This window comes from Pieris brassicae, chromosome Z (assembly GCF_905147105.1).
Source record: "Pieris brassicae chromosome Z, ilPieBrab1.1, whole genome shotgun sequence".
In the NCBI taxonomy this organism is placed as follows: domain Eukaryota; kingdom Metazoa; phylum Arthropoda; class Insecta; order Lepidoptera; family Pieridae; genus Pieris; species Pieris brassicae.
Genome location: NC_059680.1, coordinates 6,968,389 through 6,986,612, shown reverse-complemented (window position 1 = coordinate 6,986,612; position 18,224 = coordinate 6,968,389). Strand labels below are relative to the sequence as shown.

The window sequence follows — 18,224 nt, the reverse complement described above, 5'->3', positions numbered from 1 at the left end:
CGCAAAAAATTATACACACATTTGTATCTAATCGGGATTTTTGTAAAGCATAAATGTAATCCATATTTAATTTTTTTACACAAAATATCTCACTCTGGTGGAATAGACTACTAACTGTCTCTGGATTTATTTATTTATATAATTCTGCGATTGTTACGGATACTTTTCTAAATGACAAAATACATAAACATTTATTTATTATAACTATGCATTTCGAAACCTATGAAGCAATAATTGCAAAGCGCATCATGTTAGCTATTATTTTTCCACAAGTAAATAATTATGTAATATGCCAAATAAGAATCATTAAAACAGCTGAATCGTCACCTAATTAACATCCGCGGTCATCGCTCTGTGTTGGCTTACTATTTAAATACCCACTATAAGGAAAACATTATTTCATAATGCAATAACACTCGAAGTGTACCTACTTATAAAACCGATATAGAATTATGTTTCTATGTTGATCAGTTTCTACCATTTCACTATAAAATGATTTAATTTACTTCAAAATATTTATTTTTCACATTTAATCGTGTAATCAGTTATTGGTGGGATAGATAACTTTCTTGAGATATTCATCATAAAGCGTAATTAAATAATATTTAACACGTTGTGTTACTCTTCGTTATTAGTAATTTAAAATGTATATCGAAATACTTTTACTTAGGATAATTTCCAACCAAATGTTGTTGTCCATAATTTGTAGCTTAGTAGTAAATAAGGCTCGACTGGATATATATAGAGGGGTGCTCGTCCCAACGGTAACGTACCTGTTGAATCTGGCTTAGAATAAATGCAATAAGGAAAAAAATGCGTTGAAACTGGAGCGTTATGATGGATGTGTGGTCTAACATTGCGTGATAGAATAAGCAAACGTGTGATACCTGAGCAGTGTGGGATAAAAGAGGACGTAGTGACAAGGATACGAAAAGGAATGTTTAGATAGTTGGCCATGTAGAAAATATGAATGAGAAGCGATTTTCAAGTGAATACATGGGAACCGTGACGGAGAGGTAAGGTCGTGTAGGCCTTGTCGTTTATACCCGGACCAGGAGAAGGGAAAGGTGAACCAATAACAACAACAACCCATTGCACCACGCATATAAGAGGTATTATATGTAATATTTTTTTGATATCAGTTTAAGGAGAAAAACGGCAAAATGTTGTTGTTTTTTGAAGTGGAAAAATATTGTTAAGTCGCTAACAAGGGAACTCAGTATCAACGACTCGCTGTACGGAGAATTACGTAACAAGAACCCAGTGAAATATGAAATAACATCAATAACAAGCTTTAGAATATCGGCTACATTCCTGGATTTGTATAAAATTTTATTACAGAAAAACACCTTAACAATACTACTAGAGTCTATAAGGATCCGAGAGATATATCATTCGAACAACAATGAATCCGATAAGATTGGGCTATTTTTAGGATAATATTGTACAAGGTTTATTATCCTAAAAATATAAAAACCTAGGTAACCTAGGTATCTAGTATTCATTGGTATTAGACATCGATTTAATCGTACTTAAATTATGCAATATAACTATGTATGATGAAAATATATATCCATAAAATGATGTGATAATTTAAGATGTTACAATATTTTTTAATATACAACCAAGCTCCAGAAGATAAACCACATTAAATGGAAATTGTATTCGTTTTTACAACACCCAAGCGAAATCAGAGAATTATCAGTAAATAAATTCAAAGCCCTCGTTAAACGTAAATTAGTCAATAAAGCTTATTATGAATTTGACGAATATTTAAAATGACCCTAATCCTTGGAATTGATTTGCTCCAGTTCAAACAATGTGCATGACTCAAAACTTAGCGATTAAAAAGAGTGGCGGAAAGTTTCTTGCTAGTTCTTCTTGCCCGCTCTACGCCTTTGACTTGCAAACTTGTAGTAAATGTAAATTTACAATTAATTTTAACTTATTTCTGACGTTCATAAGTGTACTTGTTTACCTATATAAATAAAGTTATTTTGAGTTTGAGTTTATTACTAAGTAAACATAATTATTCCAAGAACCATTAACATATTATATACAAAAATAGCATAATAAAAAAGTTTTAACAATCCGAATATACCAGCTGTAATTAAATACAAACTACTCAATTGCCTCCTAAATTCAAAATAAGTCAATTTGTCTAATACCACTATGTCTTAACGCCGTTTTAAAGAATTTGTCTCTTTGTTTCTTCGCGTAAACATTTTGACAGATTCGAATGGGTACTTGAGATAATACTCTATAATAGGATTGACTACTAACTAAACTATTAGGTAACAAGAGTTAAAGACGTGAAAGATATGCTAAGCAACTGATATGGAAATGAGCATGTGTGCAGGTTGAAAAACAACAGATAAGAAAAATTCGTGACCAAATGGATCACACAACTAACATATGGAGACCAAAGATGAGATGTATGATTATTTGCAAAAGGATGAAATGGGATGTTTTGGGGGAAACCAACGCTGCAAGGGCGACTACTAAGATTAGTTTAATAAGAATTCTTTAGATGTAGTCGTACATCTTATTGTACCGGGCGATCACAATGCTACATCAGCGGTACGAATATTGAGACAAAATAAAACCAGTGGCGCTTCAACCTTTATATCTTAGACCCATATATGTTTCACGAACATCTTTTAAAATAGACAAGTAGGTGGTTAGCCTTCTGTGCCAGAGACACCCCGTCGAATTGTAGATCAAAGAGCATGCCGGTTCTCTCACGAAGTTTTCCTTGACGGTACAAGTGAGTCTACATGGAAATATAAGTCCATCTGTGCACAAGCTTAATTCGACCGCACGACATGGTTAAGAGACACGCGCTCACTAAGCCAACGCTGCCCTAAGCACAATCACCTGTTAATAGCACTCGAATTTGTAATTTATAACTTACGTCTCCAGGTCTCAAGTCGATGTTCTTCCAGCTCGTCCATAGCGACGTCTGCACTGGTGTAGTACATTTGCAGGATCTTTATAAAGTCCGTTATTGTGAGCATACCCACATACTCTTGTCTTTGGGAATCCCATAGCGGGGCGGCACGGACACCTGGGGACAAAATTATAACACTCGCTTAAACAGTTGTTAACAAAATCGGGCTGATTTGTAGGGTATAATGGAGTCGATAATTGGTACGTTGTTTATCTTAATAGATGATCACGCGTTATACATATAACAAGGTAAACGGAGGATGAACAGTTATAGTAGAGGATAAATAGAGTTACTCGAACCTCGTGTATTGGATTGTGAAGGTTAGACGCTAAAAATAAAAAAAAGTTATGAAAAACAATCACTTAAGGGTAGAGGTTTTTACCGCAAATTGTTTTTGTTTATTACAATAAATAAAAAATATGTGTACTTTACAAACCGAAGCCGTGCCTAGCTTCATACCTTTCATTTCATATAAGTGTTTCATTCATTGAATATAAGTGTGACTCATGTAGGTGACTAAATCTATACATAAAACAAAGTAATGTTAGTTACACCATTTATAACTCAAGAATTGAACCAACGTTGTTTTTGCAATTGTCTTCGTCCAAATAGAAATGTATCTTTCAAAAACATCAGTAAAGGAAAGGAAAGCCATCTGCTTTATTTATTATTGCGCCGACAACAAAGCGTAAAATGTCGTAGTTACATTACTGAAGAGTGGCCTATATATCAAAATAAATCCAATTAAGCCCAATAATTATGAATTAATTTTTCAAATCATAAAATCTGTTAAACGGAACGAGATACGCCGGGCCGGCTTTTACATATACAATGCTTAAACGAGTAAATATTACTATTTTATCAATGCATAAAAATAAAGTGAAAGCGTTTATCGGAATTTATAGATAAGACTCGGCACAATAATATGTACAAAATATATCCGATTATTTTACATCTGCTTTAGGAAATCAAAGAAAGGCTTATAGGATTATGTTGAACTTGTTTAATTGTAAAGTGACTAAAGTTACCGATATTATAATAATTATTTCATCTCATAGCTTTGTGAGTTTTAATTACATACAGGAATATAAACTTGTTAGTAATCAAATTTATCATTATTTTCATTAGATTTAAACATCATAAACATACAAATCCATTGTTAATTTTCTATAAAACATTGCAAATAACAAAATGTCATCAAAATTCAATGTGTTAAACATTGAATTACGCAACCGAGTGCTTACGTATCAAATTAGCTATGTTATGATTTACATGTTTGCGTTAACTAATAAATATACCACGATTTTCAGTATAAATACAACAGTTGGGCAGTTGTTTATTGAATAGACAATATAATTGTAGTCTAAAGAATTTTAAACTTTTATTTGTTATAATTTAAAAAATGAATGCAAGCATTTTAGAACATTCCTATGCCTAATAAACGTGATTGCAATATTGAATCACTTTCACATTGGTCAACTATTTACTAAAGCAATCAGTTAAAAGCCAACTAAAATATGATGGTAGACATGTTTAATGGGAACTTAAGGTAAAATACTGAGTCTAGACTTTAAATAAGTAAGGATCCTTATGTTAAAAACGCATTGGATCTTGATATACGAAAGTTATAAAGCTAAGACTGTGATTCTGAGTGTTAGAGTGTCATTGACACAAAAAACTGACGTTTTTATTCCACCCCAAGGTTTAGTCAATAATTCTGAATGTAATTATAATTAATTATGTATTTAATTTTTTTAGAATTTTATCATATTATATACGTAGGTGTTCTTAATTAATATCTATTTAACAAATACATTATTAGGACTTTGTCCGGAGTCAAAAATTTATGAGGAAATATTACTGTATGATAAGAAATAAAACTTATCCTCCGCATGAAACAAAAATATAGAAATTATTGCAATAAATCATGGGAGATTAATTGAAGTGAAGGTACATTGAAGTTTTTGTGGTCATTTTATCAAAATATCACATGTAGTTTTCTCTAATGGTCTGAACCTTTAGAGATGTAATTTCAACACTAACCCATGTTAAACATACTTATGTACACTCAGGTGTAGTAGTAGGTAAGTTAATAGTGTACATTTTTGTTAGCCTTGACTATAATAACGAAATCTCTTATCGGTCAGTAGCTTGAGATAAGAAATTGAACGTCTTACAATAGGTATTACATTAGAAATACTTAGACTAAAGGAACGATAAACACCTTGTTAGCCAGCACGGTGGTTATTGTTTCGAGGGTCCTGCATTAAAATACAATATCGTTACTTTCATTTGTATAATCGCTCAGCTTAAAATCGCTTATAGCTAATTTTATTAACGTCGCGCAGCAAAGTTTTATACACTGGAAGAGATGTTAAGAAAACAAGATTCGATATGGATGAATAGTTTCGCAAAAGTAGTATGAAATAAAATGTGCATGCACTGTAGAGTTCAATATATTACTAGGGCGATTGAATATTTTATGTAAATAATGTCAGCTGACAACATTAATCAGGAATTTGACGTGTCTTATAAAATTAGTTTATTAATATACCATTATACACCTGATATATGTGGTATGAGATTGGCTATACTAATCAAGTTACTAATTAAATGCCAAGCAGTATTTATACAGTACACTGAACAATTATAACACCCTCAACTGGTATATCACAAACTAATCACACACAACCTTGATAACAAACACTATTATCAAATAGCTTTGGTACAAAAATAACACAGTTACAATGCGTTGTTTTTACCGTTCTTTTTATTTAACTCACCGTTATACACAAGTGCAAAAAATGCCTTCTTGACGAGCAATTGTGTGTCGAAGACCACAAGCTTAGCCGATGTCGGGATGAGATCGTAGCATTTGTGGAATTTGAAAAATTTAACAAATATCTGCGACTCGTCCTCTTCTGCAAAAGAAATTACGCATTATATAACCTAATTATTCGCAGTTAATCTATTTAAACATTTTACTAAGTCTATACAAGTACAGTTGTCCGATTAACTTAATCCTTATTTGTTAAGTCCTGTAAAAACGTATTTTCTGTTCAGGAAACTTTTACAATCAGTTTTACGTATATTTATCATTACGATATGTTTTATTCTTTTTATATTAATTCAAAATGCGCTATCATGAATGTTAAAGTTTCTTCTACCAAGATTTTCTTTACACGTTATTTAATGCTTGCTACCTTACATAGCAAATAAAAAATTAACAATTTTTTGCCGTGTGTGCAAATAGAAAAATAAAAACAACAGGAGCGAATGCTCCCCAAATAATTTTCCAAATTTTTTTTGAAAAAAATCCAGTTGACATCAATGATTTCGGTAAAACAATATTATAATGGTGTCCTAGCGCCGATTTGAAATTTCAAACAAATTTCTCGGTAACCCACGGTGCTAGCAAGAGGGGAGTGGGAGTGTTCGGTGGGTGACGAATGCGGATTTTATATCGCAGTCGTCTGGCGCAACGCGCGTCCGCAGAAGAGGCGTACTTTTGCAATGAGTATTTGTTGGGGTGGGAAGCTCAACGCAAGTTTTGTCATCGCCGTTTAAGTGACTCCCGTAGCATTCGGTGAATTAAGTCGTGTGTAGAAAAGTTCAGAGCGACAGGATGTTAACTAAATCATTCAATTCGCCCGCAAAACAGACCTGTGCAAGCATTCACGACGATCAGTTAGAAAACCTGCTGCCTCTTTGAGCCGTCACAGTTCGAGTCTTTAACGAATTTGGCCTCAGACATAAGAATACAACTTTATAAGATCTAAAAAATCAAACCAGAAAGAGAATCCAAACAATCAACAAAAAATTTACTGTCAGAAGATGTTAGAGATTTTTTCAGAGGATAATGGGATGGACAATTTTTATTTTAGTAATGAGTCACACTTTCACCTCGAAGAGTACGTCAATCGTCAAAATGGCCGTTACTGGTCAAGCAATCCAAAACAAACACATCAGAAAGCTTTACACAGCCCCAAAGTTACTCGGGCCATTTTCCTTCGAGACTGATCGAGGTGCAACAGTTACAGTGATGAACGAGCGGTATATTGACATAATTCATATTTTTTTTGTACCGCAGCTAAAAGAGGAACATATTGACAAGTCAGGTGTATGGTTTCAGCAAGATGCCACAGCCCACACATCTAGGGTCAACATAGACACACTAAAAGCGTTGTTTCCGGGAAAAATCATAAAGCGCTTGGAGACATTGTGGCCACCCAGATCTCTCGACTTAACCCAGGCTGACTTTTTTTATTATCTCAAAGCATGAGTTTATGATACCATTATTACAAATTTTGAGCAGTTGAAGACTTAAAAACGACAGAAACGAGAGCCATATCAGTCCCCTTTAAAAAGTGCATTCACCATGATGGAAGACATCTTGACGGTGTAACATTCCGTACATAACATCCGCACTAATACATTATACTTTACTGCAATTATAATATAACAAATACAATACAAAGTACTGTAGATAAAGGTAAAACCACGAAGTATCAAAAGAGAGTTGTTTAGTAATTTCGGATTGTCGGAATTTGTTTCCGTAGTCTCTATTGTGACATCAATGAGTCTTTTGTGGAGGCTGTATCTCCTGGCACCTGGTTTAGTAGATAAACCTGGCCCTGATAATAAAAGTCGTCAAAGTTATAGAGCTGAGTGATGAAATATTAGCAAATATATATAACACCACGAAGATACTATAAAACTGTGACATCAGTCTTTACGATGTCATAATCAACCCAGCTGTTTTAATTAATATACAGAGAAATTCAGGAGAAATGTGCATAACAAAGAGATCATATAATTAAGACAAATGAAAAAAAAATCTACACTGATACCGATTAGTACATAAATTAAATATGCAGCAGTATTTAGAACTATAATGTATACACGATATCACTTGATAAGGCGATGAGAAGAGTGCCGAGTTGGCTAGAAATTTGCATTAATTTAAGGGTGTTACAAATACCAATTTTATTAGTCTTAGCTAATGTACAACTGTCCTAAAATTGTGTCACATTTGTGCACCCGTTGCACATGAAGACTAGAACTTTATGAACCTATTGTTCCTGTCACACTTATTAAACAGCATTTCAATAATATTTTTTTCCAAATTGTTAGCACTCTATACATAAAAAATCAAAAATAATTCTCTAAGTAACGAGATATATTTCAAGTCTAGCCGTTCACTAATTCAAAACTACACGTGTGAAGATACCGGTTGTTTATTTATGTTTAGCAGCTGGCAATGCGCACGGTTTTGAGGTCATTCAGTGACGTCACAGGGAACCTCGTGACGTAAGCTCGACTATAGATCATAATATATAGGAGACATAACGCTGAAGCTAAAATTATTTATAGATTTGATTGAAAAATATTTCAGCAGAGCCACCGCAACTACTATGATCAACCAACAAAACATGTCGTGAGTCACAATATATTTAACTTTAAATTGAACACACTTAAACGACGCACAGAAACAAAAAACAAGCACCAAGACGTCCCCCTATATTGTTTGTTATTACGACGCAACGCTGATACAAAAACAATCAAACGACTGCTTCCAAAACAAGGGGCGCACACGGCGTGGGTGACATAAACAAAGCGTCACCTTTTTCTAGCCAATCAGCGAGAAACGCTTTCCACGCGCGGCCGACCGCTTCGAACTCCTTGATGAGCTCTATCGAGTAGACGGTCTCTTCGCCATCGTCTACGGCGAGGGCTGGGTGGTCCGAGAAGTAGTGTAGGCGCAGCATGCATCGCACGCCGCCACTCGGTGCGGCCCGCTGCGCCTCCTACGGCTCACTGCTAATTATATACCAAACGGCGCCCGCGCACCCGACCCGCTCACTACTTGACACACTCGTTGGCGTTCTGCCCCAACTCGGCCTACGCCCACCTCGCTTTACCGGGGAGACGCGACTACAACATAACCGCATCACACAACTCCTATACCATATCGACGCTAAATATAATCCGTACCAGATCCAAAATTAACGTGAATTCACTGTCAACGGCGCAAATTCCAACTAATTATACACGTCATACGCAGTATGGTAATTAAAATATAGATGCTATGGGCCAGGTGCGAGGGTTCGATAATCTTGATGAAAGAAAAACCTTTTCACTCAACACACCGCTAAAATCACCGTTAGTCCCACCCCTCATGTCACCGGGCATAACAAGAATTAAACTTTTAATAACTGAAAATTCTAGGTTTTTAACGTTTAATATAATAATTTAATAAGCGAACCTTTTGCAAATATTAAACTCTTCGCGCACCGAATCAACAATTGTTCTCCTTCTTTCACTATATACTTCATATTTCAACACTATCTACACGTCCAAATTCGTAATATTAAAAGCTAAAATGATATATTATCTATAAACATCATAAATTTTAACGACCGAAATCAAAAATAAACTAGATAAATGATTACTTTTAAATAAACGATTAAAACGTTAACTGTTTTATTGCTTTTGGTAATGCTATTGCATATGTCCCAACTGCAAACATAAATTAAACAAAACTTAGCTATATGTCTTCTTCGCCTTAGATTTAGGATTTTAAAAATTACAACACCTCTAAACCGAGCTCTTTCTCTCTTTACGCCACTTACTTCATCGAGTAAATTAAAAAACTTACCTAGATCAGACAAGTTAGCTTTCTGTATGAAGGGATCCACCACTGGCAGCTGAAATATAAAGCGGTTGTCAGCAACGTTTGCAGCATTGTTTAATGACTATTTTATCATGATACAAAAACATTTGATTTGATTTGTAATTATTTGATGGCAAATATTGAGTCTAAGGTTGTTGCACGTTTCCTGTTTTCTTGAGTAGATGCATGTTATATTTGTGAGCAACAATATATGAAGATAGGGAGTTCCTAGTACTGTGAATATGAAACGACGATTCTAAAGGGAGAGGATGGAATCCCGCAGAAACGGTGAACAATTAAGTTTGAATTCAGCGGTATATTTGTCCAATTATCAAAATACTAGGATAAAATATATATAATTTCAAAATGCTACATAAGGTAAACCTTGAAATCAAATGGAATGGAATGGAATTTACGATGGGAAACCAAACGATGGGATTACCGAAAAGAAGATCAAAAATATTTATAAGAAATTTTTTAAACAAATAGCAACCAATTTTGATTATCAAGAAGATTAGAAACACAATATATGTTATAATATCAGTCCTATAACATTTTAATACTTAATGAAGTTTTATAATGATAAAATTGAAACCAAAAACGTTATATTTACTTTATACTTAGATGTAGAATTTATAATCTGTTTCAAAATTGAAAGAATCCCTTTAAATTGCTCACTCTGTGCACACCCTCATAAACGTCAGTTGCACACATAAGTAAACTGAAATCAAAAGAATCCTACAAACCTTTTAACGTAGAAAATTCAATTAAGCTCCTTCAGTATTCACTAAGATTGCATCTGATCTGATCGAATCTTTTATTTCTTTAAAATATTATGGAGTGAATTCATATTTAATATCTTTATATTGTACATAAGTTTTCACGCTCATTGTAAGCTCTTGGAAGTTTAAAATTAAAAATTCTTGTGAAGCTATTAACCGACTTACCCCTCTGGCATTACGGAATAATATGGCAGCGTGATGTGGATCCAATGAAGCATCAGAAGCTCGATGTCTCGCCGGAGGTACGTTGCCTAGTGACGACCGACGCTTTTCTGCTTCTTGCGAGGTGGTCCTTCGTAAATGACCTGAAAAGAAATATTAAAATCAATAACATAATATGGAAATTAATCTCGTAAGATTTTTTAGGCTCTTGAACATTCTTACATCTGAGCTATATTTTCAAATTAGAGGTAGGAATCACTACGAGACTTAAAGAATGTCTTCATATATAGAAAATATTATATATAACCTATTTAACTTTTCATCGTCTCGTTTTATTTTAAATCACATCTTCATTATACCTGCGCTATATTAATAGTTAATTTTTTAACAATAGGGTTCCTATTATGCATATGTAATGTGTTAAAATAAAATTCCTTTGACTGTTATAATACCGTAGTTGTAGCTGTCTAATAAATTCAACAGATCCATTTGAAATGAATGAAAACTGGATATTCAATGAACTATCTTAGGAAATCGTCTCAATAAAGTCAAAGTCAAAAATAATTTAATCATATAGGTAACACAATGTACACTTATGAACGTCAAAAAAAGAAATATACATTATATGCTTCTAATTTTACATTTACTGCCAGTTCTCAAATCAAGGGCGTAGAACGGAAGAGAAGTACTGGCAATAAACTCGTAGTAAGAGCATATAGCTCACGTTTACTTTAAATATGTCCCGTTGAAAAACTTCTACATCACCATTAATTTGTCATAATGTTTCGGCTAATCCGAATTACTTTTACTGGAAATGAAAAGCACTGTGAACCAAATAAAAATAGAGGCGGATATTATGATTAGCCTTTTAACTTCACAGACATTTAAACCATTCTAAGTCTGTCCGATCGCCCAGTACCTAATCCGATTTCGAGATGCTGAACAGGTGACCTCAACCGGATAACTTTTAAAGTTTTAATTCAGAGTCTAGTTTAGCACTAAGTCTAGTAATAGATATACAGTCAAAACTGTTTACGACGACATCGTTCAGAACAACATACCGGTTATATTTGCCAAAATTAAAGGTTCCGACTGAATTCTATGTATTAGGTAGTTATTAACAACGTCATCAGCTGTTAGGACAATCGGTTTTTACGACCATATGACAGGACAATATGAGTAGACCCTTCGATGCCGTTATAACAGATTTTAAATGTAATAAATATGTTATATACCTTGGATAATAATTTAATATGGTGATTTTGAATTAATATTTAATCATTATATTTAACTTTGATGTTATTCGAAGCTTCATTATTGTTTAGAACCGAGGTATATATGAGATTTGTTAAGTAAAACCTTAATAAAACCGAGACGAATTGAATATAATATGTATATAGTACATAGAAATTATATTCATATTATACTATGTATTTATAGACGCACTCTAAGCCTGCATTTGAGTTCCACTTAATCATTTAAAAATCAATAAACGGGACAAAACATACATAGTTAACATTAAAAATAATTTAAATAATCAAATAAGAGGGAATTTGTGCCAATTTCGCAATTGCTAAATGTGTTTCCGACGAAAAGTATCAGTGCAATTTACACAATTGATCAAAATTATGCAATATTTCCTAAATATTAGAATTCGAAACGTAATTGTTCCTTAACGTATATATATATATATATATATAACGCTTCTACGTATAATGCAATGTTGATGAATGGACTCCATACTCACCGCATAGCTCGCATACATTTGACATTTAGCGCCTAACTCACTGACATGGTGCGAACGGTGAGTTATTCGGGTTAATTTAATTTAAAGATCGCATTAATCTCACAGCCCAGGCATTCAGGGAACAATATCATTCTTTAAATTCAACTATATGGTACCTACATAAAAAATAAGTTTGGGCCTCAGATTTCTGTATGTTTGTTAATCTAATAGACAAGTAGGTGATCAGCCTTCCGTGCCTGACGCACGCCGTCGACTTTTTGGGTTTTAGGCAAGCCCTTACGATGTTTTCCTTCACCTTTCGAGCGAATGTTATATGCGCACATAGAAAGAAAGTCAATTGGTGCCCAGTCGGGGATCGAACCTAAGACCTCAAGGATGAGACTCGCACGCTGAAGTCACTACACAACACTGCTGATGTGTAAAACAATTTGTTGGTATTTTAAAATAAGTTTTAAAAGAGGGCCTAGCCGGCTTTTTGAAAATTGGCACGCTCTTTTCTTGAAGAACCTTAAGACGATTGTTTTTAGTTACTGAAAGTAAAGTGACACGAATAAGGCATAAAATACCAGAATATGTAAACGGTTCGCCAGTAATGAGTGGGCGATAATATTAGTTATCTAAAAATATAACCGTTAAATTATAATATAGGCGTGTTTGGTTGCACTTTTTGTTCAAAATTTCACCCAAACAATATTTCTTCTATTAGGTACGGCGTGGTCATAAGACATTAAATATATTACTGATTAGTTTTTTGTTTTAATACTTATACCGATATCGCAATTTGTCATTTATTATGTAGGTCATTGCTTGACCTTGTGAGTGACTTTGAATGTTTTGAATATAACTTAAAGTAATGACTAACAATCACAAAGGTTACCAAATTTAAATTCAATGGTTTTAAGACAATATACACTGCGCGGATTCTAATCTGTTCAATATAAAGTCAATCATAAACACTAGAGTAAAAAGTTTAATCGAGTTTATTTACAAAACAAGAGACATACAAATTTTGTTTTTAAGAAGTTTTTAAAACGTTTGTAAATCGTACGGCCATAGTTCGAACATAAATAAAATATATGTAAAGAAAAAATATAGAAATATATATAGTGTATATTGTATATTTCATTTGCACCAACGCTCTTGGCATATTGTGGAAATGATGAAACCTAGTGATGTGAACAAGTGATTTGATCTTATGTATGTAATTTTATTTAAAAACGAGTATAATCTGTGTGAGACAATGCAAAATTATTCAACAAAAAATAAAGGACTCAATAATTTTTCTTACTTATGCTTAAAGTTAGAAAAAAATAAAGATCAATGAAGGAATTTAAATGAGTTATTTAAATTTAATTTAAATTCGTGAAGTATAAAATCTATATAAATAGAAATGAATCACTCAAAGGTGGCACCATAGCCCAATGGATGAAGTTGGCGTCCACACGCCACTTCGACAAGGCTAAACACCATCCCAATTCGCTGGTGCGTAAAAGCATCAATTACTACCCCTTCCCGACGAAAAAGGCTCATAGGAGGCCTCGACATACATTAACTGATCCGGACGATCCAATTACCATATCTAACAATAAATTAAAAGCCGCCCGCGCGGCCGATAATAATAAAAATAGCCATACACAGATTAGTGTAAAAAACCGCCTTCACCGGGGAAGGCGAGGACCTTTACTTCGCACTTCGCTCACTCCAGTGAGCTTCCGTCCTGCCCTTCAGGCGATTGACCACCCCGCGACGGCCCAAGCCGAGGTTCGAGTCTCACAGGAGACGACGCCCTTGCGCTAGCCGCAGGATAAAACGCCATTCTGGCCGAGCTACGCTCGCCAGAACAGCCCAAGTTGAGCTGTAAAGGCCCTTAAGGCCAACAGCGAGATTCCATTCAAAAAAAAACAAAGGCTGGCTGGAGCAATGCTATTAGTTTTATGTTATTTATTTCTTGAACTTTAAGGAAGGTTTTCACAGAGAAAAAAATGTAAAAAAGCATATTTTTTTGAGGCTAGGTGTTTTTCCCGAAAAGCGAATAGTCTCTATGGGGTAAAATATTCCATGTACTTTCATATGGATCGGCTGTCATGGTCGTTAAATGTCTGTAATTTAGAATAACAATGGTAGAACTTACTCTTGACTTCATAGTCAACTCTTTAGTCGAAGTAAAATATATATCTTATACCTATTAACTTTAAAATACAATATAATCTTGTTATAATAAGCAAGTGAATATGACACGTAAACAAAAACGACACTTAGCCATTTTAATAAACATAGTGAATTTCTCAGCGATAGTAAGGAAAGCCGATTATGATATTATTGCAAAGAATAAAGCTTTAGTGGGTCATGGCTAGACATCCATATAACTATGTTTCTATGTCTTTTAAAGCTAATGCGAGATTAATCTCTATTTAAAAAATTTATTATAATTTTACTAAAATTATCATATTAGCTACATAAATCGTGTAACGTATAAAAGACATATATGCGAATGAATTTTAATTAGTCTAAAAATATAACGACATAATTGTTGATTTTTAAGGTCGACACGACTATAACACGGATAACCGCCTACGTGATTAAGTTCTCGTGCACCATAGTAAATACATATACGATATTAAAATATAATAAAAATTAATATGTAAAATACCTTCTACCTTACCTTCCTACCTTCATTTAAGCACAAGACGTGCCGCAGAGCAAGAAAATCTCTAAAAACCCGCTAATTTAACGTTACCAATGCCACAGATGTATGCAGATAGGTAAAAAGAAAATCACGACAAACTATATTTTTAAATAGAAATCATCATCTTATATCAATAAGTAACTTTTCACTTAAGTCTTAGATAGTGAGGAACAATGCAATTGACGGCATTTTAATAATCAAAAAATACTTTTTTTATACATTCCGCATAAGCTGGTTAAATGTATCATCAATACGCGATAATACTAAAGGTTTTCAAACATCTTGGACGCAGGAAATTAGACAAAGGTCATTTACATTTTACATTCAATGGCTAGGCCAACTAGTCCATATATAAAAGAGTGACGCTCATAATATATACGTCACTACAATAATTTATAACAATTTTAGAACGTAAACCGTATCCAAAGCACCAGTGAAACGCTTATTTTTATTATTTTAGACTCTAGCCACGTTATTATTGTATATGTGATAAAATTACCTTCTCTTACGATTTCATCAAATATTGCATATGTTGCGCCGCAATCGTCAAGAATCGAATGACCAGGAAGCTTGTGTATGAAGTGAGCATCCAAAGATTTCGACCGAGAACGGTATTTCGTGGATTCAACGTCTTCAATAGATGTGGTCGTAGGGACAGCGCATGACCCTCGTCGACCTTCACCCCGATCATGGCGCCAGTGACCTACTTTTTTGGAAAATGTTCGTATCAATTCATGAATTGAATTTTTGTAACTACTGCTACCGGAGCTAGACCCACGTCTTTCAGTTTTAGTTTTCCGAGTTACTGTTTCCGTAACTTTTTTCAAGAAACTTTTGTTATCGGCACCCTCTTTATGATTTATTTGAGGGTTATTAAGACTGAAGCTTATTTCACCGTACTGTTCACATTTATCGAACTCATTCTCCTGTCCTTCATCCATAACATCATCGAAAAGAGGCGATACGAAGTATCGATAATCATGGCGACTCTGTAGACTTTTTGAGCAATTAGTATCCTCCTCATATCTGCGTCTTCTTTCTCCATGATAAGTATAATGTACGCAACTATTGTCTTGATGACCATCAAGCGAGGAGGGGAAGATGTTACATCGATCTTTAGGACTTATCGAACGCTCGTAGGACCTACGCTCAGAGGACCTCGAGGACACCGCACGATAACTTCTATTGCAAGAGCTTCTTCGTTCAATAGGAATTGCTTTACTGGGGCCATTCGTCTCTGGTGGTGCTTCTTTGGGTTTCAGACCGTAGTTCAAAATATCACTGAGAGAATCATCATCATCCAGTGACGCGGAATTCTGTCGGGATCGACTCTTACTAAAAAAGCTCGTTATTGCCCGCATTTTTATTATCGATATCACTTACATTTTCACAAGTTTTTTCCTGACAATACTTTACAATTTATATTTCTGGCAATTAACATCAAGTCTTAATCGCATAATAGTTAAAAGACAATGCCAAATAATCGCAATGCAAATGCTAATGATTTATATAGTATATATAATTGGTAATTCGATTAAATATAAAGTGAGCTATTATTTTTAAACTATGACCATTATGCACAACGATTAGTAAAAAACATATCATAAACAAGTGTGACTTGTATATTATGGAAGTGACGGAGAAATCGTATGTTAATAAAGATACGATTAAAGTGAACCAGTCGAAGGCCAACAAAGTATACAAAAAATATCAGGGTTGGTTCACGACCAATGCTTTTGTAGTTTGTATTATAGAGTATAAAGAAAAAAACTAAAAATATCACATATTTACACACCAATAGATTATCCATTTATTTTCGTTTAAGGTTATAACTTTTTTCTATTACTCAAGGTTTTATTTCTGAAAATAAGATGTGTTAAAATTGACATTTATACGATTAACTACTTGCAAGTGCCGACCTTTTTCATTTGATAGTCTCAATTGAGATCGTTTCCCATATAAAGGAACAGGTTCATTACTTAGCACTCCATTCATTGTGTAGAATCATAGTACCACCTTTACATGTCTTTATCTGAATCTTCTTAATAACCTTCAAACATAAAATTGATTAGCGAATTTCAAATACCTTGATATCTTTTATTTATCTTGTGTATTATTGTATATTATATATTGAATTTATTTCACTAATACAAACACTAATAGTAGCGGACTTTGCATATCTCTACAGCGTTGTAAATATTTGCTAAAGATTATTGTTAGGTAGGAATATTGCACTTCTTGAAGTACATTAATCCATGAAAAATCAGAAAAAAATCATATTAATAACTAATTTTGTTATTAAAATGTTTCAATAGATGCATAATAATTTTATCCCTAACGTTAAAACACTACATGATATACTTGTAAAATTTTAAATTTATAATACACAATTTATTTTAAATCTAAATGTAAATAGCAGGTGTATAATTTATAACGACTATTTGGCACCAATGAATGGGTAATAAATATTTTAACAATATTCAGCTTGCGATTAATGCTTGGAGCAAATATTTTTTGTAAACAACAGCCATGCGCCAAGATGCATGTACTCAAAACAACACGTTATCTTGTGATTATTGAACTAAAAAGTCTTCATTTAAGATCCGTGTTAAATACATGCCCACAAATTTACACAATTTCTTTGAGTCACCAAGTTTTATCGTATAATTTGTTTCGAGTCTGTCGCGACACGTCATACACTCACGGTAACCGTGGGAACACTAAGTTAGCTATATAAATAAGAGAGGGAACGAGAAGGCAGACTTCATTATAATATTATACGCGAATCATAATATTGGTCGCGTGGAGTATGAGCACGCGACCGATAGCGCTTATATTATTGTGCTTAGTGATATAGGAATCTGTATTGGTACGTCTCCAGTCGCAGACTGCGTCGTATTGCAAGTGTTGATTTTTGCAATAAGGTTTAGGACGGCTACGAACTTAAGAATAGTACTACATTTATTGTGTTCGTTTTTGCAACTACGTAATATACGTGTGTAGTGTTAGTTATAACAGCTACACCAACCGTGTAAGTTAATAAGAATCTTGTTAATTCTTATTAAAATATCTATATAAAATCGTATCGAATAATTTCTCTAGACAGACTCCGTTTTTATTAATCATAGAGTGAAATGTGAATTCATGAATATCCTATATAATTGTTGGTTGATACATTTCTGAATGACCTTATTTTAAAGTATTTATTTAAAATTATCAAAGTT

The 18,224-nt window shown here is 33.7% G+C and overlaps 1 protein-coding gene across 5 annotated transcripts in view; it reads right to left on the bottom strand.

Moving 5' to 3' along the window:
- The window catches only part of LOC123718969 (5'-AMP-activated protein kinase subunit gamma-2-like), a 45,527-nt gene that overhangs the window by 4,606 nt on the left and 22,697 nt on the right, over window positions 1-18,224 (bottom strand). For 2 of the 5 annotated variants that reach the window (XM_045675993.1, XM_045675994.1), the window contains exons 9-12: window positions 10,571-10,710; window positions 9,609-9,657; window positions 5,734-5,871; window positions 2,915-3,067 (exon numbers count right to left, since the gene is read on the bottom strand). In XM_045675993.1, the coding sequence (XP_045531949.1) occupies window positions 2,915-3,067; window positions 5,734-5,871; window positions 9,609-9,657; window positions 10,571-10,710 (480 nt within the window). Of the gene's footprint in view, window positions 1-2,914; window positions 3,068-5,733; window positions 5,872-9,608; window positions 9,658-10,570; window positions 10,711-15,499; window positions 16,517-16,795; window positions 17,192-17,632; window positions 17,802-18,224 lie in introns of those variants that run through there. The other 3 variants (XM_045675996.1, XM_045675997.1, XM_045675995.1) reach the window with 3 other exon arrangements.